The sequence below is a fragment of the Onychomys torridus genome, chromosome 7 (genome assembly GCF_903995425.1).
Source record: "Onychomys torridus chromosome 7, mOncTor1.1, whole genome shotgun sequence".
In the NCBI taxonomy this organism is placed as follows: Eukaryota; Metazoa; Chordata; class Mammalia; order Rodentia; family Cricetidae; genus Onychomys; species Onychomys torridus.
This window is the reverse complement of record NC_050449.1, coordinates 111441990-111466357: the sequence shown is the minus strand read 5'-3', so window position 1 is coordinate 111466357 and position 24368 is coordinate 111441990. Positions and strand designations below refer to the sequence as shown.

Below are 24368 nucleotides of genomic sequence, written 5' to 3'. Positions count from 1 at the left end.
GCGAGGCGCCCACAGGCAGGGCGTGGGGCCGGCAGCCCGCGGTAATGACAGGGCCTGTGGGTGGCGGCGGTGGAGGAAGCAGGAGGAATCTGACTATTTCTGGCTCGGGCGCACCCAGCTGGCCAGAGCCCCGGCCGGGCTTGGCCAGTCTCCCCGGCCCCCAGCTTTGCGTCCTTTCCCGGTCCCCTGGAGGGGGCGGGGAGAAGCGCCGGTTGGCGGGCGCGGGGGGCGGGGCGGGGCCGTGGACCCACCCTCGGGCCTCCTCCCACCGCAGTCCAGTCGGGTCCCTGCACCAGCCTGCGCTCGGACCCCAGGCCGCTCGGTTGCTGCTCACCTGAGTCTCGCCGCGTCCCCTCCGCCGCTCGCCCCGACGGGCATGGACTCGGGTCGGGACTTCCTGACCCTGCACGGTGAGTGTCCCGCCCGCAGAGGAGACCCTCTGGAAAGCCTGTCCCCACCCCCGGGGGCAGGGGTAGTAGCTCCTTGTGCTGCATTTGTACTACCAGAGAGACTGACTCCTTGGCCCCTGGCGGGATCCTGGAAAACTTCAGCCCGGGCTGGGCAGAACCTTGGGCGTTTCCAGACTTTCCCCCAAATCTGGCCCAAGAGATTGGGGGAGCAGTGATGACTTCTCTCGGGAGTTCCCCCTTATCCTGCTCATAAAAAGTGGGGCTCCTCGGTCCAGATGGCACCAAAGGGGTCGGGGAAGGAAGGGAACAGCATCCTTGGACCACCGAGTTCTCCCTGCCCCTTCAGAGGCTTCCCAAAACACGGGTGTGCCTGGACCGCGTCAGGCCGCGCGGGCGTGGCAGCTGAGGGTGTGAGGGGGTGGAGCGAGGAGGAGGTGTGCAAGTTTGGCTGAGGTCGGTCTGGCAGCCCTCATTGCCTAGAACGGAAAACAGCTATGCCGGGGCTGGGAGCAGCAGCATGATCGTGTTTGCTGACCCTCCCGGCCACAGTGGGCCAGGTCTCCGCTAGAACTGCCTTGAAGCTTGGTCCTTTGTCCAGTCGGCTTTGTTTCTTCCCAGCAGGGCTAGCTCCTCTCCCTGTGACTGTCACTGTAGCGGAGAGGAAAGTCCAGGCTTCTGGCTGCAAGCCTTAGAAGACTCCAGGGAAGGGAGAGGAACAACTGGTATTCGTGCACACTTCGGGAGGGGTTTGGGGGAGTCTTTCCTTAGTGTCTCCTCGGGTCTACAAGCTCAGCAACCCTGGCTCCTCCTACACCAATCCATTGCTTAAAAGTATTTCTCACTTTACTCTAGTATCCTTGACTTTGTAGGTCTTTTTAAATTAAACTAGACATACTGGATATGTATGTGAGTGTATGTGTGTGCACGCATACCCGTGTGTGTGTGTGTGTGTGTGTGTGTGTGTGTGTGTGTGTAAGTCGGAGGACAACAAATGCAGGAATCTGTTCTCTCCTTCCAGCATGTGGATTCTAAGGATCAAACTCAGGTCACGGGGCTTGGCAGCAATCACCTTCACCCCCTGAGACAGCTCGCCAACTAGGTTGTAGATTTTTGTGCTCATCAGTCAGGCACTCCACCTCCCCCCACTCCCCCACCCCGATATGTGCCCTGCAGCCAGCCCCCAATCTGTTTTGTGTTTGTTAGTTGACCTAGACCTTGTTGCTAGGGCTTCTCAAAGCCACATTGTCAGGCTGGGCCCCTGCCCCTCCCACGGTGCCCCCATTCTCTTCAGAGGCCAGAGGTGCCCTTATAGCTCCTGACAGAATGGTGAGAACAGAGGGTTGGCAGCTCAGAAGATCACAGTGCTGTCTGCCTACCAGGCTGCACCTCTTCTCTGCCTGCCTCCCTCTGAGCCCTCTGGTTGCCTCTGACACCCCAGCAGCCTTGGGTCCTGTTGTAACAGGTTCTAGCCTCAGTGTCTGTTCCCTTGCCCCATCTTTCCTGGGTCAGCCCTGGTATCTTTCCTATAGAGAAAGACACAGCACCTCAGTCTGAAAGCACAAGCTTGGCCAGCCTGGTTCATCCTGTTTGAGATCAGCCTCCCGAATGTGTGACTCAGGGGAGCCCTTCCTGCAGGACTGGAATGTACACTGTGACCAAGGAGATGGACCTGTGGGCCCACCGCTTCTAGCTTGCCCTCCACAGTGACCCCCATTGAGCACATTTGGCCTACATTGCAAACCAGATGGGGGAGGAACAGTAGCAGGGACTCGGTGTGGGGAGAGTGCGGCCGCTGAGGTGTGCGCTGTGGCTGTGCGTTTGTTCTTGGTGCTTCTGAGAGGCAGTCTGCATCGCTTTCCACGGGGCAGGTCCCACAGCACTGGCTTTCCACCTGCTGCCTGACCACACTTTCTGGCTTGGGCAATTGGGGGTCTGCTACAGGAATGCCTCCAGTCCCTTCTATTGGCTGGAGACCTATGGACTTACCTAGAGATGAAATGTCCCTTCTGCCCTTACTTCCTGCTCATACAGAGGCAATGTTGTAAATTGTGAAGACAAATGCCAGAGTTCGTTCTCTCTCTCTCTCTCTCTCTCTCTCTCTCTCTCTCTCATGTCTGACTTCTGTGTGTTTCTTCTCAGTTTCTTCATCTGCAAAATGATAGGAAACACCACCTACTTCATAGGGGTGCTGTGGGGTGGAAAGAAATAGCATTGGGCAGGGAGAGCATTAGATTCTAATCTTTCAGGAGCCGTCCCCCAAGCCAGGAGTTGTCTGGCAAGGGTGGTAGATGATGGGACACTATCAAAGGCAACTGTGGCTGGAATCAGATGAATGAACCAAGGCTCTTCCACTTCGGAGGCCTGAAAATTGATGCTGCATTTCCCAGCTCTTCCTACCCCATATCTCCACTCCATGTTAGCTAAGCCTACACTGGCATCCTCAGCAGGTTCTCAAAATGTGCCTGGAAATGTGACATCACCTCCCAGGACCTTTCCCTTCACTGAAGACATTCACCCACACTAACTTTCCCTACACCTGGCTACCTGCCCTATTGCAGGAACTGGTACTCTGTAAAAGGGGAAGGAGAGGGCTTCCTCTTAGAGAGCACAGGCTCCAAGCCCAGCTGTGCTGCTTACTGTATATGCCTTTCTGAGCTCTTTCTCATCCATGGGATTACAATATACTTTCCCACAGAGGATGTTGCCAGGATAAACCTTTAGTGAGGGTTGGGGATTTAACTCGGCCGAGTGCTTGCCTGGCACTCACCATTCCTGAGTTCAGTCCCCAGCACCTTATAAGCCTGGTATAGTGGTACATGATTACAACTCTAGCATCTGGAAGGTGACAATCATTAGTTCAAGGCCATCCTCTGCTACACAGGCTGTTAGAGGTCAGCCTAGGATACATAAGATCCTAGCTCAAACAAACAAAATTAATGGGCTTAGGAATTCTGGGTTGCTTAAAAATCCAGAGCCCCCAGGAAAAGCCATCACAGAAAATAGGGATGGCCAGTTCCCCACTGACAGGAGTTATGTCTCAAATCTGTCTGGCTTGGGGTTCTGTGCCCATCATATACACACATTGACCCATGTTGGTCTTAAACTTTTTGTGTGCCCCAGGCTGTGTGGGGAGTCAGGAAAGTCTATGGACCTTCTCAAAACTGCACTGTATTGTTATGTGGATTTTTTTTTTTTTTTTTTTTTTGAGACAGGGTCTCACTTTATAGCCAGGCTGGCCGGAAGCTCACTATGTAGCCCAGGATGTCCTCAGGCTCCCAGCTATCTTTTGCCTTGAAATCCTGGGTACTACAGTTATAGATGTGAGCCACCAGAACAAGCTCAGGACCATGTTTTAGATGCATCATAACATAAAGTGCTGAAGAATTCCAAGAAAATACTGAGATGTGATCACATCGGGTCCCAGGTGGTTGCTGTTCTGGCTAAGAGCCCCTGTTGGCTTCTTTACAACCTGAGTAGGCTAGCCTGTACTCTACTCACCCCCACTCCAAATAAACAGCTTTCCTGTGTCCACATTTCAGCTCATCGACGTTAAAGCACCTTGCTCAGTATTTATTCTCCGTGTGACTGTGGGCAGCCTGCTTGCCCTGTGCTACAGTGTTTGACTTTTACCACGCTCCCCTGTGCCCCAAACTGGCTTTGCCAGTGACTCACTGTCGCTGCTGCAGGGGCCGAGGGTAGAGGAGGGGTGAGTCAGGCCTCTGGGTGGTGTCCTGACCCTCCTGCAGCAGGCCCTCAGTAATTGCAGAGTGAATAAATGGGGAGTTGTACACATGAAAGGCCCCAGTGTTCCGAGCACTCAGGACGCACAGTTCTGCACAAAGTTGCAGTCTTTCTGAATTATTCTAGGCAAGCCCGCGGACTCCTTTTGAGGTTAGCATTTTTTTTTTTTATTCTTTTTAAAAACTGCTTCTGGGCCGAGCGATGGTTGCGCCTGCTTTTCATTCACAGCACTAGGAAGGCAGAAGCAGGTGGATCTCTGAAGTCAAGGCCAGCCTGGTCTACAGAGTTCCAGGACAGCCAGGGCCACACAGAGAAACCCTGTCTCGAGAGGAAAAAAAAAGCCAAACACACACACACACACACACACACACACACACACACACACACCAACAAAAAACAAAGTAAAAGAAAGGAAAAGAAAAAAGGTAAAAAAAAAAATGTGTTTGCATATGTTACCTTGGGGAGGTCCCTGATCAAACTGGAAACCGAGAGGAAAACCAGAGAGTCGGCAGCAGGCCTAGTCACAAATCAGTTGAGTAAATGAGAAGAGGTTTGTCGGGCTCGGTTGACTAGTTCCGGCTCGCCTGATCCTCTCCGCGTCTCTGTTAAACTCCGCAGGCACCAGGATTCCCTCTGCAGCTCAGCCTTCCCACTGGTGCCGCCCGGGCGATCGTGCAGAGTTGGCGAGGGAGTTCCCGGCCAGGCTGTAAAGCTCACGGCCAGTCCCTACCCTCACACACCCTCCCAAGTGGAAGTTCCTCCCCGCTCCCTTCCTGGGCTCCGCCTTTCCCGTGCAGAAGCCCCCCTCCGAGCTCCGCCTCTCCCGTGTGCTTCCTGGCTGTGACTCCTCCACGTTGTCTCCCAGGCGGTGACTGCCAGCCTCTGGGCCTGGGTTATGTCTGTCAGGCTCTGCCTCCCCAACCCTCCAGCCGTTCTTGCTATTCTAACACTCTGGAGGTGAAGGCACAAGGATCGGAACTCAAGGCCATCTCGGCCACACCGAGCCTCCTCCGTCCTGCTCCCTAGTTTCTGGTTCCATTTCCTCCGCCTACTTCCCCGCTCTCTCCATTCTCCCTAGATCATGGGCCCCGCCCCTCCTCTGAGGTTCGGGCTCCGCCTTCTCAAGGCTAGACCGCCGGACTCTGCCGGATTCACACAGGCAGTCTTGGGAGGACGACATGCAGTGTCTGGGGGTCCCGAGCTGCAGGCGGCGGAGCGTGAGCCGCTCCAGGGAGCTCTACCTGCAGGAGCAGAGTCGCAAAGTGGCTGCGCTCAATGGGCAGAGGCTGGGTAAGGGGTTCGGGACACTGAGAGCCCGCTGCGGGCAATGGGACAGCAGCTGGAACAGGACGCTCCTCCTTTTGAGCCTCAGATTAGACGTGTTTAGTTCTTGGCGGGGGGGGGGGGGGGGGGGGGGGGGGGGCGGCGGCTGTGTTTTCATTGTTGGAGCTGGGTTGAGTACTGGGGGTGGGATGGGGGACTAGATACTACCCTTTCCAGAGCAAGCCAATTTTCACATTCTCTACTAACTCCAACTCCTCCTGGTTACAAATGAATCCCCGGGTGTACGGCTCCCTGTATAATGGTAGGGCTATAACCCTATGAAGTCCAGTTTGTTAGTGGGCAAATGTGCCCGTGGACAGGTGACAGTTGGTGACCCCAGGGTGGCTGAGTGATTCTGTCACACTCGTGGAATCGTGTCACCATTGTATGGGGATGATAGCTTGTGCTGTCATATACCCAAGTGTCACGCTATAGTACCGAAGGTGTCTGTGTGTAACCCTGTGTGACAGTGTGCAGCTGACAGTGACTGCTTATGACAGATGTGACCCAAGGCGATGGACTGACTGCCATTCTACGTTATGGTGTGGGTTTTCTGATTCAGTTACCCAGAGGCTCTGTGTCGTTGAGTGGTGACCGAATGTTTGTTTCATAACTCTGACCCCAAGAGCAGGCAGGCTTCCTAATTCTGAGTTCCAACTCCGATGTGCAACTTCCTTCAACCTCGATTTCCTCCTCTGTAAAATGGGGTAATGACACTGCCTCTCTGCACTGAGTTGTTGAGGGGTTAAATACATGTGCTGCGAACAGTATCTTACTCAAGAATTAGCTATCATTATGGCGGCTGCTGTTATTATGGTGACAGCATTCCTGTACTGTATGTAGTGTGCCTGTGTGTGAAAAAGAGTAATACCCACTCCACAAGACACAGGTAGTTTGCGGGGGCACTGTCCCTGTGTGTCTGAGGTTGTGATGGGGTGATGTATCTTAGTGTAGCTGTGTGTCGATGTGGGTTCCAGGCCCGGCACTGTCCTCATGCTCCACACTGGGAGCATGGACAGAATGTCAGGCATTCCTACCGGTCCCTGGAGCATCCTCCATGCCCTCTAAGTAGTTGCTTCCCTGTGGGCAGCTAGCCTGGAAACGATTGGGGAAACCCTTTAGCTCGTGACCCACCCGCCCTTCCAAGGCTGAGTGGAGCTGGGTGAGGGCTTCCACAGACTTTGTGCATGATAAGAGAACAAGGGTCCTGTGGTAGGCCACCAGAGGCCTCAGAACCAGGAAACCCTTCCCACCTGATGGAGGTCCCTGCCCAGATTTCCCAGTTCCTGGAAGGAGGTAGCTGTCACCCTGCTGGAGTTATCTAGGGCCACTTGGGATTCAGATCTACCTCCAGGAAGTCAGGACAGCAGGAGGAGCTTATCACTGCCTGACCTCACAGACCGGGCCACAACTGGTGGCTCCAGGACAGGATGAACCTGTCATCCCTTCACTTGTTTTCCAGAATTACAAGGTTCCCAGAAGCCCCCATTCCCATCTGAGCTGTTAGCAGGAGCTTGCTTAGCTGTGTCCAGCTCGGGGAGGGGGGGGAGGCAGCGTGCTGGCAGATGGTCAGGAGGGCTCCCTTCTAGTTGTACCTCAGCCTCAGAAGAGACAGTGGGACCTTCCCAACAGAGGCCAGAGGTGGCCCTCTGCTCTGACAGTGTGGAAACTCCCTAACCTTCCCTTCACATGGGACATTCTGTGTGAGCCCCCTTCCAGGTCTCCCCACGCTGAAGGAACGCTGCTTTTTCTGAGGTAGAGCATCTTTGAGCAATGGGACAAAGGTGGTGGCATGTGACATGACTGTCATCTCTAAGGACTGGCAATAACGCTTTCTGCGACACTTCTTAGCCCAGGGCTGGTGAGGGAGCAGAGGCTCAGGGAGGGAAGGAGGCAGCAGAGGCTCCGGGAACGGCAGGGCAGGGATGCTAGCCCTGGGATCTGCCCTCACGGGATGTGGGAAGCTGATGAGGGATAAGGGAGATGTGGGTGAGCAAGGTCTGTCCATATAGGCTTGTAGATAATGTGTAGAAAGTAATAGTGGCAGCATGGATGAACTGGGAGGGCTATCATGGGTGGAGGATCTGTGGCTTTGTGAGGACTCTCCAGCATAGGCCGAGGCTCTGGCTCCTCCAACAGGACAGTTGGAGTCTTTGAAGCCACTTTTCTGTTGGGTCACATAGTTTTAGGACATAATTAGGTTTCTAATTGGCTTTGAATAGATCTGGCTCCTGAACTATGTGGGATATCAACGTGCGCACACCACCTTGAAGGTGTATCTACCTCTGTATCGTGCTGATGGCTATTAGGGTATCTAGTATGTAGGTATCTTCTTCATCATCATTAGTACAGGATCTGTTTGCAGACAGTGACTCTGAGGGGCTTGGTGTCCTTCTGGTGCCTCCTGTCTGGGTCTGTCAAGGGAGTCCATGACTCAGGTCAAACTCGCATCTCTGAAAATGGCACAAGAGCTGGGCAGGAGCCAGACAAGCAGGCAGAGTTCTGTCCTCCCTGCCGGCCCTGTCTCGGCAACTGAAGACACCGAGTTCTGTCTTAAAGCAACCGTTCCCTGAGAGAGCCCAGACCCAGGACACTCAGTGGTAGGGGTCCGGTAGGAAAAACAGGGCCGTCCCAGCAGGATAAACATAGCCCATAGTGGGCTCTTCATTCTCTTCTGGGGGCAAAGATGGGGATAGGGGAGAGGGTGGCTGGAAGAGCTTAGGCCCAGGGATCCCATGGCAGTAAATCATGAAGTCACCAGGTCATACAGCTGGTCAGGAAGTGTGCTGGAACCTAGGTACAGATAATGTTGGGGCCATTGGAGATGGGAGGTCGTTTGGCTCCGAAGCCTGGGTTTGTTTCCAGCTGTGTGGTCCCTTTGCCTTCCCGTCTGCTTCATCTTTTAGTCCCAGATCCCTTCCTTTCCCTCTGAGTCAGGACATTTCCCAGGTCCCCCATGTGTGCTCATTCAGATTTTAGACAAGTCACAGTGTCTGTATGGTCTTGGGGCAGAGACTGAAGCACAGTGGTCCAATGCTATGCACAAATGCCCTGGGTTCGAGCAGTACCCATGCCGGGGCCAAAGCATGACCTTAGGTAGGTAAAAGTCTTCCCTGAAGGAGGCAGGGGTCTGGGATTGGCTGGCAGGGTCGAAGGAGGAGCAGTACACCCCTGAAAAGGGTGAGGCTGGAGAGAGGGCTGTGAGGGCAGGGGAGCAGGCCAGTGTGGGGCTGACGATAAGAGAGGCGTCTCACCAGCATGGACCCCTCCAGGGCTGCAGGATGACCAGGACCTCCAGGCCCTTCTGAAAGGCAGCCAGCTCCTGAAGGTGAAGTCCAGCTCATGGCGGAGAGAACGCTTCTACAAGCTACAAGAGGATTGCAAGACCATCTGGCAGGAATCCCGCAAGGTCATGAGGTCCCCGGAGTCCCAGCTGTGTGAGTGCCCTGGGTCTTGTGTGGGGGTGGTACAGGGTGGGGTGGAGGTCAATCATGGACTGTTACCACAGGTGGGCCATGCATGAAAAAAGGACCAAAAGGAAGACACTTAGGCCGGTTGGAGTCGAGGAAATATTCGAATTAAATTATATGTAGGGAAACCAAGGTTAGGCTGGCACAGAAGGCAACCATGGGTTAAAAGAGGGTGAAGACACATGGTCATGACCACAGATGGGGACAGCCAGGCTCAGAAGCGACTATGGAGCTGGACAGGGTTGTTTGAACTTATAGGTGCCACCCAGGTGATTGTAAAGGAGAGAAAATGGGTGGATCAGCATTCTAGGTATGTTAGGGCTGAAAGCTAGGCCCAAAGTCCAGGGACAGATAAAGTACTTCCATATCAGTGGCCAATATGTTAGGTGGAGCGGAGGAGATTGAATCTCTCCTGGAACTAGGGCTGTGGGAGGCTTGGGTGGAGCAGGGAGGAGAAGAGAGTGAGAGTGAGCAGGGCTGGGCACTGTCTTTCTAGAAGGTTCTCAAAGGCTCAGGGACCCAAAGCTGAGGGGATAGGTATGCCAATGGAGAGAGCCTCCCGAGACCTTGGCGGTAGCTCTGCAAACATGCCCTTCAGTGCAGGAGCTCCCTGAAAGTTCTGTGAGACAACCCTTGCAGAGAGCTGGGCCACCAGGAGAATTGTACAACAGTGGGTCAGGCTCCTGCCGGCACTGTCCAGCATGGGAGCCACCAGCTCCAAGAGGCCAGTGGGCTCTAGACTTGCAGCCAGTGTGACCAAGGAACCTAGTATTAACTAGTTTCAATTTATACCCACAAATGTTCTGTGGTTCTGTGAAATTTTCATTGGCTGTCCTGGAACTTACTCTGTAGACCAGGTTGGCCTTGAACTCAGAGATCTGCTTGCCTCTGCTGGAATTAAAGGCATGTGCCACCACGCCTGGTGTTTGTTTGTTTGTTTTTAAGACCAGGATCTCATACAGCCTGAGGGTGGCACTCCCGCCCTTGTTAATAAGGATGGATGAGTTTCCGATCCTTCAGCTATAGACTCCTGAGTGCTCAGTTTGAGGATGGGACTCAGAAGTGCCTCAGAAATTACTCTGAGAGCTGGGCATGTAGCTCAATTGGTAGAACGCTTGCCTAGCATTCATGAAGCCATGGATTCAATTCCCAGCACTTTGTAGACTGGGTGTGGTGGCACATGCCAGTAATCTTAGTATTTGGGAGGTAGAGGCAGAAAGATAGGAAGTTCAAGGCCATCCTTATCTGCATAGTGTTTTAGACTAGTTTAGGAACTTGAATTCCTGTCACAAAAACAAAAGAAAACCACCTTGAGACTCAACTCTGTCCTAGCCCAGCTAATGCCTCCCAGCACAGGAGTGACCCTGACCCTGCCTGTGTCTTGTGGCGCCAGACAGGCTTCCTACACTGGGCTGATACAGGGTTTCCTGTTAGCTACTGGTGGATGGGAGCCTGGTGGGAACAGAGGGCTTTCATTGGAGCGGTGGATACATAGGAATTGCTAGCCTCTGTGCTTAGTGCTTTGAGAGGGATGGGGAGGGGGCAGGAAGAAGAGATGGCCCTATGCCCTTCCAGCAGCAGCTGTCACTCAGGCTAGCAGGAGCCCAGGAGATCCAGGGGCACTCTGAGAGGCTTGCTTCCAGCTCCGATAGCTGCCACTGGTCCCATGCTTAGCAGGCCTTGTTTGTATTTGTTTTTTCCCAGGCCAGGGTTGAGGTTCTTGTCCTCAGTGGCACCTTACCCCTGGGGAAACTAAGTCCTGATGATGGAGGAGTAGCACATTCTCCCATTTCTCTGTCTAATGCTAAGTCTCCCCAGTGCTTCCCCACTGCCCACCCTTTGTTCCCAGGATGTTATCAGTGGTGAAGGCAGCTGGCCTTTCTCTCGGGGGCCAGTGGAGGTGTGGGCCTGGGGGCTCCATGGCTCAGGCTTCCTGTTTTCTTTCCTGGCTCAGGGTGGCTCAGCTGCCTAGTGAGGCAAAGAAGGATAACCAGGGATATGCTTTGCATCCCAGATGGTGCAGGGGTCACGCGTCCCACTGTTCAGAATTTATGGCCCAGGCAAGGCACATCATACATGTGGTCCTTTAGGTGTCTGAAAGGCCCCTGGGGCCTCGGGGTAGGAGGAGTTTGGGAGGGACATGATGATTTACAGATAGGCCCATTCTGGGACCCAGAATGGTTAAAGATAGGATGTGGCAGATGTGGCAGGGGTAGTCCTTTGTGGGGAGGCACAGCATAAGCCATGATGGTAGCGTATAAGGCCTTATTTGTCCCTGAAGTTTGGAAGACTGGCTGTGATGGTCGGCCCTCGCCAGCCTCCTAAGGGCAGAATGATGTAATCTCTCAAACCGAGAGGAGAACGTGATGAGCCCACAGTGTCTAAGTGTCTAACCTTCTGGGAAGGCCCTCCCTCTTCTTGCCTGCTTTTTTCTGCTGAGCCTCCTGGGTCTGGGATCTCTCTGAGATGGGGGCTCTAGTGCAGAGCTCAGCCTTTTCATAAGCTGAGACAGGCCCAGGAGGACAGAACTCTGCCTCCTAATCACCCCTGCCCAGATCTTCTCAGCGATGCAGACTGGCCTGTACTCTGCTTCTTGGGACCCTGAAAGGTAGGGTTTTTCCACATCCTTCTGCCAAAGGGCTCCCTGAAGCCAGAACTCATCCAGTCACACACAAGGTAAATACACTACTTTTCTCTTTGGCTTTGGGCTTCTTTCCCAGGGCCACGGTTGACCAAAGGTGGCCACCCATCTCCTAAGTAGAGAGGCCAAGAGGCTCTTGTAGCTGTGGGGCCCCAAAGTCCAGTGTGGCCTGGAGGGTGTGTGACCTCTCCATCCCAGGTGCCAGGCTCTGGAATGGTCTCTCCCTCAGAAGCCTGTTCCTGCTGTCTGATTCCTTCATTACTGTGACCACGGACCTAGGTCCTAACTGCCCTTCCTGTCCCAAGATTTCTGTTCCGCGTTTCCCTGTGTGTTTCCGCTCTGCCACTGTTGGCTGTCCTGCGCCTGTTCTGTGTCTTCTTTCTCACAACTCTGCCCTCCTGCCCTCCTCCGTGGACCCCAGTCTGGCTGTGACACTAGCTGTAGCCTTGGCTGTGTCAGAGACAGTCATTTATCTCACAGTCTGTCCTGCTGTCCTCCCGTCCGTCCGTCCCCCTGCAGTCTCCATCGAGGACATTCAGGAGGTACGGATGGGGCACCGCACAGAAGGCCTGGAGAAGTTTGCCCGTGACATACCTGAGGACCGCTGCTTCTCTATCGTCTTCAAGGACCAGCGCAATACACTAGACCTCATTGCCCCATCATCAGCTGACACTCAGCACTGGGTGCAGGGCCTGCGCAAGATTATCCATCACTCCGGCTCCATGAACCAGCGGCAGAAGCTGCAGCAGTATCCTCTTGGGGACAGTGGGTTCTGGCTGGGTATGGAATGTGTTTGGGTCAGTTTTGTGCCACTGCAACAAAATACCAGAATGTATCAGTTACTTTTCTGATTGCTGTGATACTTGACAAAAACAAATCAAGAGGAAGGGAATATTATTATGGTTTGAGAGAATGCCGTCCATCATGGCGGAAGAGGTGCAAGACAGCCAGTCACACTGTGTCTGCAGTTAGGAAGCTGAGCTCAGCTCAGCTCCTTTTCCTTCCTTCCTTCCTTCCTTCCTTCCTTCCTTCCTTCCTTCCTTCCTTCCTTCCTTCCTTCCTTCCCTCCCTCCCTCCCTCCCTCCCTCCCTCCCTCCCTCCCTCCCTCCCTCCTTCCTTCCTTTCTTTCTGTTTTTTGTTTTTTGAGACAGGGTTTCTCTGTGTAGCTTTGCGCCTTCCTGGAACTCACTCTGTAGACCAGGCTGGCCTCGAACTCACAGAGATCCGCCTGGCTCTGCCTCCCGAGTGCTGGGATTAAAGGCGTGTGCCACCACCGCCCGGCTCCTTTTCCTTTCTTATTCAACCTGGGACTCTAAAGAGTGCTGTGACCCACATTTCTCATTTAGACTCTTGACCGTCCCTCAAAGACACACCCAGAGATGTCTTCCAAATCCAGGCAAGCCAGCAATGACAGTGAGCGCCACACAGACTGAGTGGCTTTCACGACACTAGTTTATTCCTTCAGGTACCAGCCTGGTTAGTTCTGGTGAGGGCTTTCTCCCTTGTTTGCAGGTAGCTACCTCCTCACTGTGTCCTGTCATGAACACAGAGAAAGCTCTCTTCACAGGCAGTAACCCTGTGGTTAAGGCTCCACCTTCATATCCTCATCTAACCCAGAGACTCCCATCTCTGAAATCATCTAGGGGGTTGCTGTTTCAACTAGGAATTTTAGGGATTCATGTTTCAGTCTGTGGCAGAAGGGAAAGATCTTCTGACCCAAGGCCAGGAACTGTGTGTCTCCTTGGTTCTCTCTGTAAGCAGCGTGGAGGTAGGTGACTGGGGAGTCACTCCAGTGAGAGGTGGGATGGTGTAGTCATGTTTTCCAGGGTTACTGTACTCTAGGAGTTGGAAGGCTGTGGCGCTCCCCTGAGCCATGCTTGCAGGAGTGTTACCATGAACCCAGTGTTCAGATCAGCCGGTGAGCTGAAGATGGAAACTTGTGGATCAGTCCAATTCAGTGATCCTGCTTCCGGCATGCATGAGATGAGGGAGGAACCAGCTCCAACTTCTGTTTGTTTACCTGAGATGTTCTGGGCTGGAACTTGTGATCCTCCTGCCTCCTGGGTGCTAGGGTCACAGGCCTGCCCCACCATGTCCTGCAGCTCCCCTTTTATGACAGTTTTATGGAGGCATAGTTCGCATACCATAAAGTTAACCCACGTGTTAAACTTAGGGCTGGGGCAATGGCTCAGTCAGTTAAGAACTTGCCGCACAAACACAGGGACCTGAGTCCGGCACACAGGTGAAAGACCAGGAGTGGGCTGGGGAAATGGCTCAGCACTTAAGAGCTTGTACTGCTCTTCCAGAGGACCCAAGTTCTGTTCCCAGCACCCAGGAGGTTCAGCTAACTCACAACAGTCTGTAGTTTTAGCTCCAGGGAACCTGATGCCTCTGGCTTCTGAGGGGTACCAGTACACACACACACACACACACACACACACACACACACACACACACACACACATACACACACACACACCAGATACGGTGTCTGTACTTGTAATCTCAGCATTGCACAGCAGAGACAGGTGGATCCCTGAGTCTTCCTAGACTAAAAAGTGAGTTCCAGGCCAGTGAGGGATCTTGTCTCAGCAGACAAGGTGGACAGTGCTTTTTAGTCTCCATATACACAAGCATGCATCTGCACCCACATGAACAGACATCCACGCACATACAATTGCTGAGCCCGATTCGGTGTCTTTTCACATATTTACAGATGTACTGACATCCCCACTGCCAATTTTTGAACAGCTGGTTGTTTCATATTTTCTCCCAGGCCCAGAAGCCTCCTTCTGCTCTTTGAATCCATTGCCCTCTGTGATTTGCCACAGAAGCAGAGCCCACAGCCTCTCCTGAATGGCTTCTTACTCCTAGGGTGTCAGCATTCACTCACTCTGTAGTGTGGGTCTGTACTCCATTCCCTCTGGCTTCCTAAAACTATCCCACCCTATGGATACACTCTGTTCCATGACTCCCTATGGATACACTCTGTTCCATGACTCCTAACTTGCCAGTCCATGGACCTATGAGTCGCTTCCACTTCACGATGCTAATCTGCTGAGAAAGCTAGAGCACATGTTTTGTGTGAATGTGTGTCTTCATTTCTCTTGAGTACACACTAGAAGCAGAATTTCTAGGTTATATGGTAACTTTTGTGTTTGGCTTTTTTAAAAGGGGTTTATTTTTATCATTTTATTTTAAGTGTATGGGTATTTTGCCATGCCCATGCCTGGTGCCCAAGGAGATCAGAAAAGAGCGTCGGATCCCTTGAGACTGAGTTACATATGGTTGTGAGCCTCCATGTGGGTGCTAGGGATTAAACCCTGGGTCCCCTGGGAAAGCAGCCAGTGCTCTTAACCACTGAGCCATATCTTTAGCCCCATGTTCTAGTTTCAACTATGTGTCTGTCTATGCGTGTGTATGTATGTCCACGTGTGTGCAATGGCCAGAGGTCAGAAGAGGACACCGCGTCCCCTGGAGCTCAGTTATAAGCCGTTGTGAAAAGCCCCATGTAGGTGTTGGGAACTGAACTCTGGTCCTCTAAACATTCTCTCCAGCTCCATGATTAATTTCTTGAAAACCTGACAGGCTATTTCCCAAAGGAACTCCAACAGTTCAGCCCCTGCGGTGTGGGAAGGGTTCCATTTTTCCACCAACGGCAGCATTAGTTTTCCGTCTTTTTCTTTTGCTATAGACACTGTCTTGAGTGTGAAGTAAATTTCTGATTAATGTTCTGTTCCTTTGTTTGTGGCATGAGGTAGGAAATCTGTTTTTTTTTTCTTTTTGCATTTGGATAGGCAGTTGTTCCGGTACTATTGGTTGAGACTTATTTTTCATAATTATTTTTTACTGCATTACTTATTTATTGTGTGTGTTTGCACACTTGCCATCTAGTGTGTGTGGAGGTCAGGGGATAACTTGCAGGAGCTGATTCTCTCCTTCTATTATAGGGTCCTGGGGATCAGCTCAGTTATTGGGGGCCTTTGCCTGCTGTGCCCTCATAGGCCTGAAAACATTATTCTGTTGAATCTTCCCATTGAACTGTTCACTGACTGTGAAAATGGGGATGTATTCTGGGCTTAGTTCTCTTCCATTTGTCTGTTTGTCTGTCCTTTCAGACACTATGTTTGTACCACATCTTCCAGCCCCTTTAAATTGTAGTCAGCTTCAGGAAGTGGGGTTGTCTGAGTCTGGTTTTGGTTTTGCAAGATTGCTTTGGCCAGTCTAGGTCCCCTGGCCTCTTGAATGTATTTTAAGATCAATTTGTCAATTTCTTGCAAAGAAACCAACATCATTTGATAGGAATCTTGATTAATTTGGAGACTTCTCAGCATGTCTTCTGACCCATGAACATGGATAGATGTCTTTACATTTGATTATTCCCTTTTCCATTTGTTGAAGATTCTCTCTCTCTCTCTCTCTCTCTCTCTCTCTCTCTGTGTGTGTGTGTGTGTGTGTGTGTGTGTGTGTGAGTGTGTTTGTATACACGTGTGTAGTGCCTGCAGAGGCCAGAAGAAGGTATCAGCTCCCCTAGAGATGGGGTTATAGGTGGTTGCAAGCCATCTGGAGGATTCTAGGATTCTAGGCCTGGTCCTCTGCAAGAACAGCAAACAATCTTGTGTGCTGAACCATCTCTCTAGCCTCTAGTGTCTTTTTCCATTTCTTTTAATAATGTCTTGTGGCTTTCAGAATTTTAAGTTTTATATTTTAAAAAATAATTTCAAATAATTTTAATCATTTGGATGCTATTAAAAGTTAATTGCTTCTTAGATTTTTATTATTGTTACTTTGGGTGGGGGATTGAGACAGGGTTTCTCTGTATAGCCTTGGCTGACCTGGAACTCACTCTGTAGACCAAGCTGGCTTCAAACTTTGAGATCCACTTGCCTCTGCCTCCCGAGTGCTGGGATCAAAGGTGTGCACCACTGCCCAGTATTTCTTAGATTTTTTATTGTTGTTGGTTTTGGTTTTGGTTTGTCTGTTTCAAGACAGATTCTCGTGTAGCCCAGGCTACCATGGAATTGGCTATGGGGACTAAGGGGGTCCAGCCTCCTATTGGCTAAGGGGGTCCAGCCTCTCGATAGTTCCCTCCCAGGATCTGGGAAGAATCTACAACCAGCTGATAATTAATCTTTGATGAAAAGAAATGAATCTATGTACATGAAACTCCTTAGTCTATAAACTTTATTGTTCTGTGTCAGATCTCTCTCTTCAAGCTTATAGTCTGCTCTCATGCCTAGCTCCTTTCTTGCTGATTTCTCTCTACATGTACCTGCTGTCCCCTCTAAGTTCTATCTTAATTCTCTCATATTAGTTCCGCCCCATCTAGGTTTTCAGCCATCTAGTTCCTTCCCATCTCAGCTCCTCTCCCATCTCCTTCTCTCTCATCTTGCTCTTCCTCATCTTCCATCTTGTTCCTCTGGTCCTCTCTTCTAGCCCTTCAGTCCAGTTCTTCCCATCTAGTTCTTCCTCTCTCTTCTCCGTCTCATACTCAAGTTCTCTCGTCAAAACCCCCCTTCTCCCTCTCAGTTCTCCACTCCTCTCTTCCTCTCCGTCTCCTTATACCTCTAAGTCCTACTCTGAAAAGAAAACTGCCTTTTTATCCCTTTGACCCTTATCTCTCCAAGCTGTCTCTGCTCCTGCAGTTCTGGCGAGTGTGCTCCGTCACTAGGCACTTGACTAGGTAACTTCCATCACAGCTAGATGTACCTGTAAGTTGGAACCCTTTAGTTCTGAGTTCATTGTTAAGGGTGGATCTCAAACTAGAGATAAGACTTTGAAAGGAGAAAGTTACGCTTAATTAACACATCCTCCAGGCCTTCTCAAACAGGTAGTCTGGACGCTTAAGTCTGTTCTTAGAGAGCACAGAGGTTATCTGATAAGGTACTTTCCTCTGACTATGGATGGACCTGGCCGGATGTTGCCTATGATGATAATTACAGGGAGGCTTGAACTGGGTCTCTGGCTATGCCTAGCTGTCAGCGCAGAAGGTTATCTAAATACTCCTGGAAGTGGTTAGGTAAGGAGTTAGAAGTCTTTAAAGTTAGTAAGGCTGTAAGAAAAGGAGAGTATGAACTAAATGGTTTGAAGCTATTCCTTAAGGACTACCTGACCTAGGCGGTGTCTCCCTGTGGAATTTACCTTAATTTCAGGAGACTTATTATGTGGTGGTCTGGACTGTTATTCCTGTTAGTCAGTCCTTAATTGTGGCTAAGGGAGAGATCTGATTCCAGAGCCAAAAGGAGAAGAAATGGATGGGCCTAAGGGAAGGAAGTCTTTCTTGAGGTTGGTCTCCAAATACCTCGAATGTATATGTCCAAATAGTGATCAGTCTACACTGTTAGCAATCTTAGGAAAAAGACAATTGGGAAAGCTATGAAGGCACACATGATTTTCATCACAGAAGACAGCTGATATATAACAAGACAAATAACACGAAATGCTCCTTGGAATTTGCCTTCCTCTGGAGGAATTCCATGATCCCTTCAGGTAGTGGCTTTGCCGTAACCAGCTGAGTTCTTATAATATATTCCCTCAGCCCGTAGCCATTGGCTGTCTAGCTAAGGATGACCTAGAACTTCTGATTCTTCTGCCTCAAGCTCCCGAGTGCTGAGGTTCCAGAGTGTGCCACCTGGTACTTAGATTTTTTTATAGTTATATAGTATTGTTTATGCTGGTTATGCTGTTGTTTCCTTTATGATTTCTTCAAAAGTTCCATTGTCCTTTTCATGAACACACCTATGAAGTTCATTATCTTTGTTTGACTCAGTTATGATTCTGAGGACTGTGCTAGGAGCCTCCCCTCCCCCGCCCCAGGCCCTCAGAGTCTGAAGGGAGAAAAGAAGGGTGAGGTGGGAGGGGGCCAGGGTGTCCCAGTCAGGATGACTTGGTCCAGGCTTTGGTTTGTGTGGGATATATAGCTCCACTTTCTGATCAGTGGCTGGAAATTCAAGTTGGCTGATGGTTTGAGAAACTGGAAGATGTGCTTCACAGTGATAATGGTGGTGCTGACATCATCGCTGTGATGGACATCCCATAGGGTGGCGGAGTTCTCGACTGGTTCCTTCTCTGTAGTCTAGATTGTCTACAGTGAGCCTTTTTATAGTAGACATTTTCAAACATCATCAGGTATTGGAATGAGCAAACAGAAAAGACCTCTCGCTGGGCCTGGTGGTATAGTCCTGTAATCCGAGCTACTCAGGAAGCTGAGGCAGGAGGATCACAACTTACTGAACTAAAGAGTGAGTTTATGGTTGATCAGGGTCATTTAGAGAGCTCCTGACTACAAATATAAAGTCGAGAGGACTGGGGTGGAGTGCTGTGTAAGACACTGAGTTCAGCACCAAACCGACCAACAAGCAGGAGAAGGGAAAGGACCCTAGTGAGGAAGGCCTCCAGGGCCCTCCCCTGCTCCCTGGTCCTCCAGCCTGCAGGACACTGCACCACAGCCAGCCACCACAGGCTTCACATGACCGGGATGCTGTGGGCATCGGGGTGCTGTGTGTTTTCCTGACTGTTTCCCAGCTGGATTCACTCCTGCTTGAGAAAGGCTGATAAAAACAAGGACAACAAGATGAACTTCAAGGAGCTGAAGGACTTCCTGAAGGAACTCAACATACAGGTGGATGACAGCTATGCCAGGAAGATCTTCAGGGTGAGCTGGCTCCGAGTGGCTGGGGGCCTCGGGCCTGGCCTCTGGCTGGGTCTGAGCCCATGGGCTGTGCTGTCTTTGCAGGAATGTGACCACTCCCAGACAGACTCGCTGGAGGATGAGGAGATTGAGACCTTCTACAAGATGCTGACCCAGCGGGCAGAGATCGACCGTGTCTTTGCAGAGGCTGCGGGATCCTCAGAGACCCTGTCAGTGGAGAAGCTAGTCACATTTCTGCAGCATCAGCAGCGGGAGGAGGCGGCAGGGCCAGCACTGGCTCTCTCCCTCATTGAGCGCTACGAGCCTAGTGCGACTGGTGAGGGCCTGGCTATCCCAGAGACACAAGGCTGGGAGATTCTGATGGAACTGCAGACAGACAGACAGACATGCTGGAGGGAGCCAGCCCCAGGGCTGCTGATCAGTGTGTGGCTATCCTGTGTAAGCAGGCACATGGGAGAGAGAGCGCCAGTGTTTGCCCTGTCTGGGCCTCACTTCCCTTCAGTTCTTTCTTCAAGGGGTGTTGAGTGTCCCTGCCCCAAGACGAAGAAAGGAGTGGCTGGTGAAGACAGTGCTATTGTTACTTCCTTCTTTGTGTCTATTCTGGATGCAGCCTTGAGACGTGATCTAGGGGAGGTAGAGCGCTGCTCACTACTTCCAGGCCAGCCTGTCAGCTTAGTGAGACCCAGCCTCAAAGTACAGTTAAAGGAGGGTTGACGGTGCAGCTCAGTGGTAGAGTGCTTGGTAAGGACTTGGAGGCAATGTCACCCAGCGTTGAGGCTTTTAGAACAGGAGGAAGGACAAAGACAGGGCCTCCCCACACTAACCACAGCCTCACTGGGAGACCAGGACGTCTGCCCCCCAGAGCTGCAGAGGACTAGCAGAAGGTGGGTGGGCAGGCAGAGTGGAGAAAAGACTTTTCTTCCCATCGCGGTAGGCAACTAATTCTGACTGGAAATGGTGGCTTCTTTCGGTGGCTTCTTCTTCTTCCGACCTAGCCAAGGCACAGCGGCAGATGACCAAAGACGGCTTCCTCATGTACTTGCTGTCTGCTGATGGGAGCGCCTTCAGCCTGGCCCACCGCCGTGTCTACCAGGACATGGACCAGCCACTCAGCCACTACCTAGTGTCCTCTTCCCACAACACCTACCTGCTGGAAGACCAGCTCAGGGGACCCAGCAGCACAGAGGCCTACATCCGGTGCGGTCCAGGGGCGAAACTGTTGGGGGCGAGTCAGGGTGGGGGGACCCCACCCCCACCCGCACCACAGGACCTGGAGGGTCCTAGCCTAGCTGTCGCTGCTCCCTGCAGGGCTCTGTGCAAAGGCTGCCGATGCGTGGAACTCGACTGCTGGGATGGTCCCAATCAGGAACCCGTCATCTACCACGGCTACACCTTTACGTCGAAGATCCTCTTCTGTGACGTGCTCAGGGCCATCCGGGACTATGCCTTCAAGGTTGGGCGTGCCTGTGGGAGTGAGGAGAGGATCAGGGGTGGACAGTCCCTTCTAACTCATCTCGGGGCTTTTAGGCGTCCCCCTACCCAGTCATCCTGTCCCTGGAGAACCACTGCAGCCTGGAGCAACAGAGAGTGATGGCTCGTCACCTGAGGGCCATCCTGGGGCCCATGCTGTTGGACCAGCCGCTGGATGGGGTTACCATGAGCCTGCCTTCCCCTGAGGTAGAGCGTGGGTATCCGAAGGCGGGGAAGTGAACCTGGCTGGGAGGCCTAGGTGGATCTTAACCAGTTAGCCCTATCTTCCCAGCAACTGAGGGGCAAGATCCTGTTGAAGGGGAAGAAGTTTGGCGGATTGCTGCCTGCTGGAGGGGAAAATGGGCCTGAGGCCACTGACGTGTCTGACGAAGATGAGGCCGCTGAAATGGAGGATGAGGATGTTCGGAGCCAAGTGCAGGAGAAGCCCAAGGTTCTGGGGACGCTGTGGCAGTGGGGTGGCCCCGGGGCCTTCCCACTCCCACTGCCCACTGGACAGTTGCCTCATCTTAGTTTTTCTCTGGCTGCCATTTAGACCTTCTGCCCCTCTCTCTGTCCTCTCTCTCTCTGTTGTCTGGGTTTCTGGTGCTCAGTGGCCACCTTGTCCTACCCTCTGGCTCTAACCTGGGCCTCCCCGTGGCCTCCAGGAGGATAAGCTAAAGCTGGCTCCGGAGCTCTCTGACATGGTCGTTTACTGCAAGAGCGTCCACTTTGGTGGTTTCTCCAATCCTAGCACCTCCGAGCAGGCATTCTATGAGATGGTTTCCTTCTCTGAGAACCGTGCCCTCCGGCTGCTGCAAGAATCAGGTGAGCACCTGTTCTCACAGGCATCTGATCCTGACCGTCTCGACTGGTCAAGACTGGGCCTGTCTTCCACCCTTGCGGGGGGGGGGTGTCCCAAGTTGGCATTCCCTGCTCTTTGTCCAAGCAGAACTGGCGAGGTGGAGTTGGGTGAGGGGCGGGTAGGTAGGTGTGTCTTTAGCCTACCAAGGCCTTCACTGCTGGCTTGACCCCACCTATTCTCAGGAAATAATTTTGTCCGCCATAATGTGAGCCACCTGAGCAGGATCTATCCAGCTGGGAGAAGAACAGATTCCTCCAACTACAGTCCTGTGGAGATGTGGAATGGAGGTTGCCAAATTGGTACGGACCAGCTGGGATGGAGGGATGTTAGAGAGGGCACCTGGCCTTCATGTCCGGGGGCCTCGAGCCCTGAAGGTCACAGGGGAAGTCTGACAACTGAGAAGGTTTGGATGCAGGCCAAGAGCTGAGCGTGGAAATTGCCCAGCCAGCAAGTCTGTCTGGTGTAGACTCCAGCCCTTTGAATTTCGCCTCAGAAATGGAACATGTAGCTTCGCCGTGAAAGTGCTTGCCTGGCACTAGGTTCAATCCTCTGCATGGCAGAGAACAGGGGTGGTATCACACCTGTCATCTCCACACTTTCTCTGGGTGGAGGCAGGGATGGGGTAGGGTGGGTGGGTTAGGAGCTCAAGGTCTTCCTTGGCTACGTAGTGGGTTCAAGGCCAGACTGGGTTACATGAGACCCTGCCTCAAAACCCAACAAAACAGGCTGGGGAGACGACTCAGTTAGCAAAATGTTTGCCATACAAGCGTGAGGTCCTGCATTGGGATTCCCACCCATGTTAAATGACAGGAGTGATGACCCACATCTGTAACCTTAGTACCGACCGAGGAGGCAGAGACAGGCTCTGGAGCTCCTGGCCAACCCGCTCAGATGAGTTGGTGATCTCTGGGGTCAGTAGAGACCTTGTCTCAAAAAATAGTGAAGAGCAATGAGAAAGATGCCAGACATTGGCCTCTGGCCTCCACAGATACATAAGTATAAATAACACATGCACACACTCACAGGAGCACATGTCTATTACACCCACACAAATAAACAGAACATGTGGTCAGTGTGGTGGGTCAGTTAGGATGATGGGAAGGCAGGAGACACTGGAACATCATTGGATCCTTCTTCCAACTCACATAGGAACCTAGACTACAGAGCACTCCCAGCAGGCTGGGCTCTAGGACTCTGGGGCCAGCCCACAGCTTGTGACTGCTCTCATCCACCTGCAGTGGCTCTGAACTTCCAAACCCCTGGGCCGGAAATGGATGTCTACCTGGGCCGCTTCCAGGACAACGGAGCCTGTGGGTATGTGCTGAAACCTGCCTTCCTGAGAGACCCCAACACCACCTTCAGCTCACGTGCCCTGACTCAGGGGCCCTGGTGGGCTCGGAAGAGGCTCCGTGTCCGGGTATGGCCAGACACAGAAGGGACAGCTACTTGTTGGGGATCCCTGCTGCTCACTGCCATCCTGAATGCCTGTCCCCACATTTCCTTAGATCATCTCTGGACAGCAGCTACCAAAAGTCAACAAGAGTAAGAATTCAATCGTGGACCCCAAGGTGATAGTAGAGATCCACGGTGTGGCCCGGGACGTGGCCAGCCATCAGACCTCAGTTATTACTAATAATGGTATAGTATGTACTGGCTGGGTTGGGCCAGGCTGCTGGTTCTGGTGGCCTTGCTATTAATATGGTGTTTGTCCTTCTAGGTTTCAACCCGTGGTGGGACACAGAGTTTGAGTTTGAGGTAGTAGTGCCCGACCTTGCCCTCGTTCGCTTCGTAGTAGAGGACTATGATGCCTCCTCTAAGAATGATTTTATTGGCCAGAGTACTATCCCCTGGAACAGCCTCAAGCAGGGTGAGTGTTGGAGGGAAGGGGCCAGCCAGGAACAGTGGGCAGGGCCTGGCTTCTCTCAGCCTACATCTCCCAATGCCTTGAGATCCTCTCCCGGTAACCAGAGCTGTCCTTCCCACCAGGGTACCGCCACATCCACCTCTTGTCTAAGAACGGAGACCATCATCCATCAGCCACACTCTTTGTGAAGATCTCCATCCAGGACTGAACCTGGAGACTGGGTGAGGTCCACCCTGACTGGGCCAAGCTGGATCCACGCCTCGGGCAAGACTGGCATTGTTGCACCAACTTCTGATGCAGAGCTTGAGGCCCTGACCGGCCTTCAGCTCTAACACATCACCTGTGCTTCTGCCTCTCAGGGGACCCAGAGCAGTCCAGACCCCGGAGTGGTCCAAACTTCCGTTAGGAACAACACTGCAGCCCTCTCCCTAACTCTAGCTGTCTTTAGGTTGTGAGTTTTTATAAAAATCACCAGGTAAAGCCTAATAAATAGTCTTTTTTACATAGACACTGGAGAAGCCCTCCAGACCTCACCCTTCCCACCATCATGGGGTCATTTGGAGTGAGCAGTCTGAAGGAATCTTTTTCATGGAGGAGGGTATAGCCCAGAGTGCCACAGGGCCCTGCTGCGAGAAGAGGGCTCCACCAGACGGGGCAGCTTGAAGGCACACGGGCCACACCTGACACACCACTGGCTTTTATTGGGGAGGTGTTCCAGGAGACTCGGGGTGACGAGCAGGGCTCCCCAGCTCAGAAGAAGCCCAGCTTCTTTTTCTCTTGTTGCTGCTTCCACTTGGCCATGCTGTAGAACTCCTCCTTGGATTTCCCGAAGATGTCTTGGAAGTCAGAGTCTGAGAGATAGAACTGGGGGTGGGGGTCGGAGTGGCAGTGGGGAGGAACAGGAGTCACTGGAGCCCAAGCTGTGCCACCCAGAGG

At 52.3% G+C, this 24368-nt stretch overlaps 2 protein-coding genes across 3 annotated transcripts in view; one reads left to right on the top strand and one right to left on the bottom strand.

Moving 5' to 3' along the window:
* The first annotated feature begins 263 nt into the window (after positions 1-263).
* Plcd1 (phospholipase C delta 1) lies at positions 264-23940 on the top strand. Of its 2 annotated transcripts, XM_036193199.1 has the most exons (16): positions 347-410; positions 5230-5441; positions 8747-8911; positions 12105-12333; positions 19110-19239; positions 19321-19552; positions 20232-20433; positions 20545-20689; positions 20764-20913; positions 20999-21157; positions 21372-21531; positions 21751-21867; positions 22807-22985; positions 23074-23206; positions 23286-23435; positions 23555-23940. In XM_036193199.1, exons 2-16 carry the CDS (start codon positions 5330-5332, stop codon positions 23638-23640), a joined length of 2349 nt encoding a protein of 782 aa, XP_036049092.1. In that variant the 5' UTR covers positions 347-410; positions 5230-5329; the 3' UTR covers positions 23641-23940. The 2 variants fall into 2 exon arrangements, with proteins under 2 accessions (XP_036049093.1, XP_036049092.1); XM_036193200.1 differs by lacking the exon at positions 5230-5441 and having other exon boundaries at positions 264-410.
* Positions 22602-24368, bottom strand: part of Vill (villin like) — a 19774-nt gene continuing 18007 nt past the window's right edge. The window contains exon 20 of the mRNA XM_036193198.1: positions 22602-24296. Within this exon, the coding sequence (XP_036049091.1) occupies positions 24183-24296 (114 nt within the window). The 3' untranslated portion in view covers positions 22602-24182. The remainder of the gene's footprint in view (positions 24297-24368) is intronic.

Coding starts and splice junctions, on each gene's coding strand:
- Plcd1 (XM_036193199.1), top strand. CDS start 5,330: ATGCAGTGTCTGGGGGTCCCGAGCTGCAGGCGGCGGAGCGTGAGCCGC. Junction 5,442..8,746: donor GCTCAATGGGCAGAGGCTGG/GTAAGGGGTTCG, acceptor GGACCCCTCCAG/GGCTGCAGGATGACCAGGAC. Junction 19,240..19,320: donor ATGCCAGGAAGATCTTCAGG/GTGAGCTGGCTC, acceptor CTGTCTTTGCAG/GAATGTGACCACTCCCAGAC.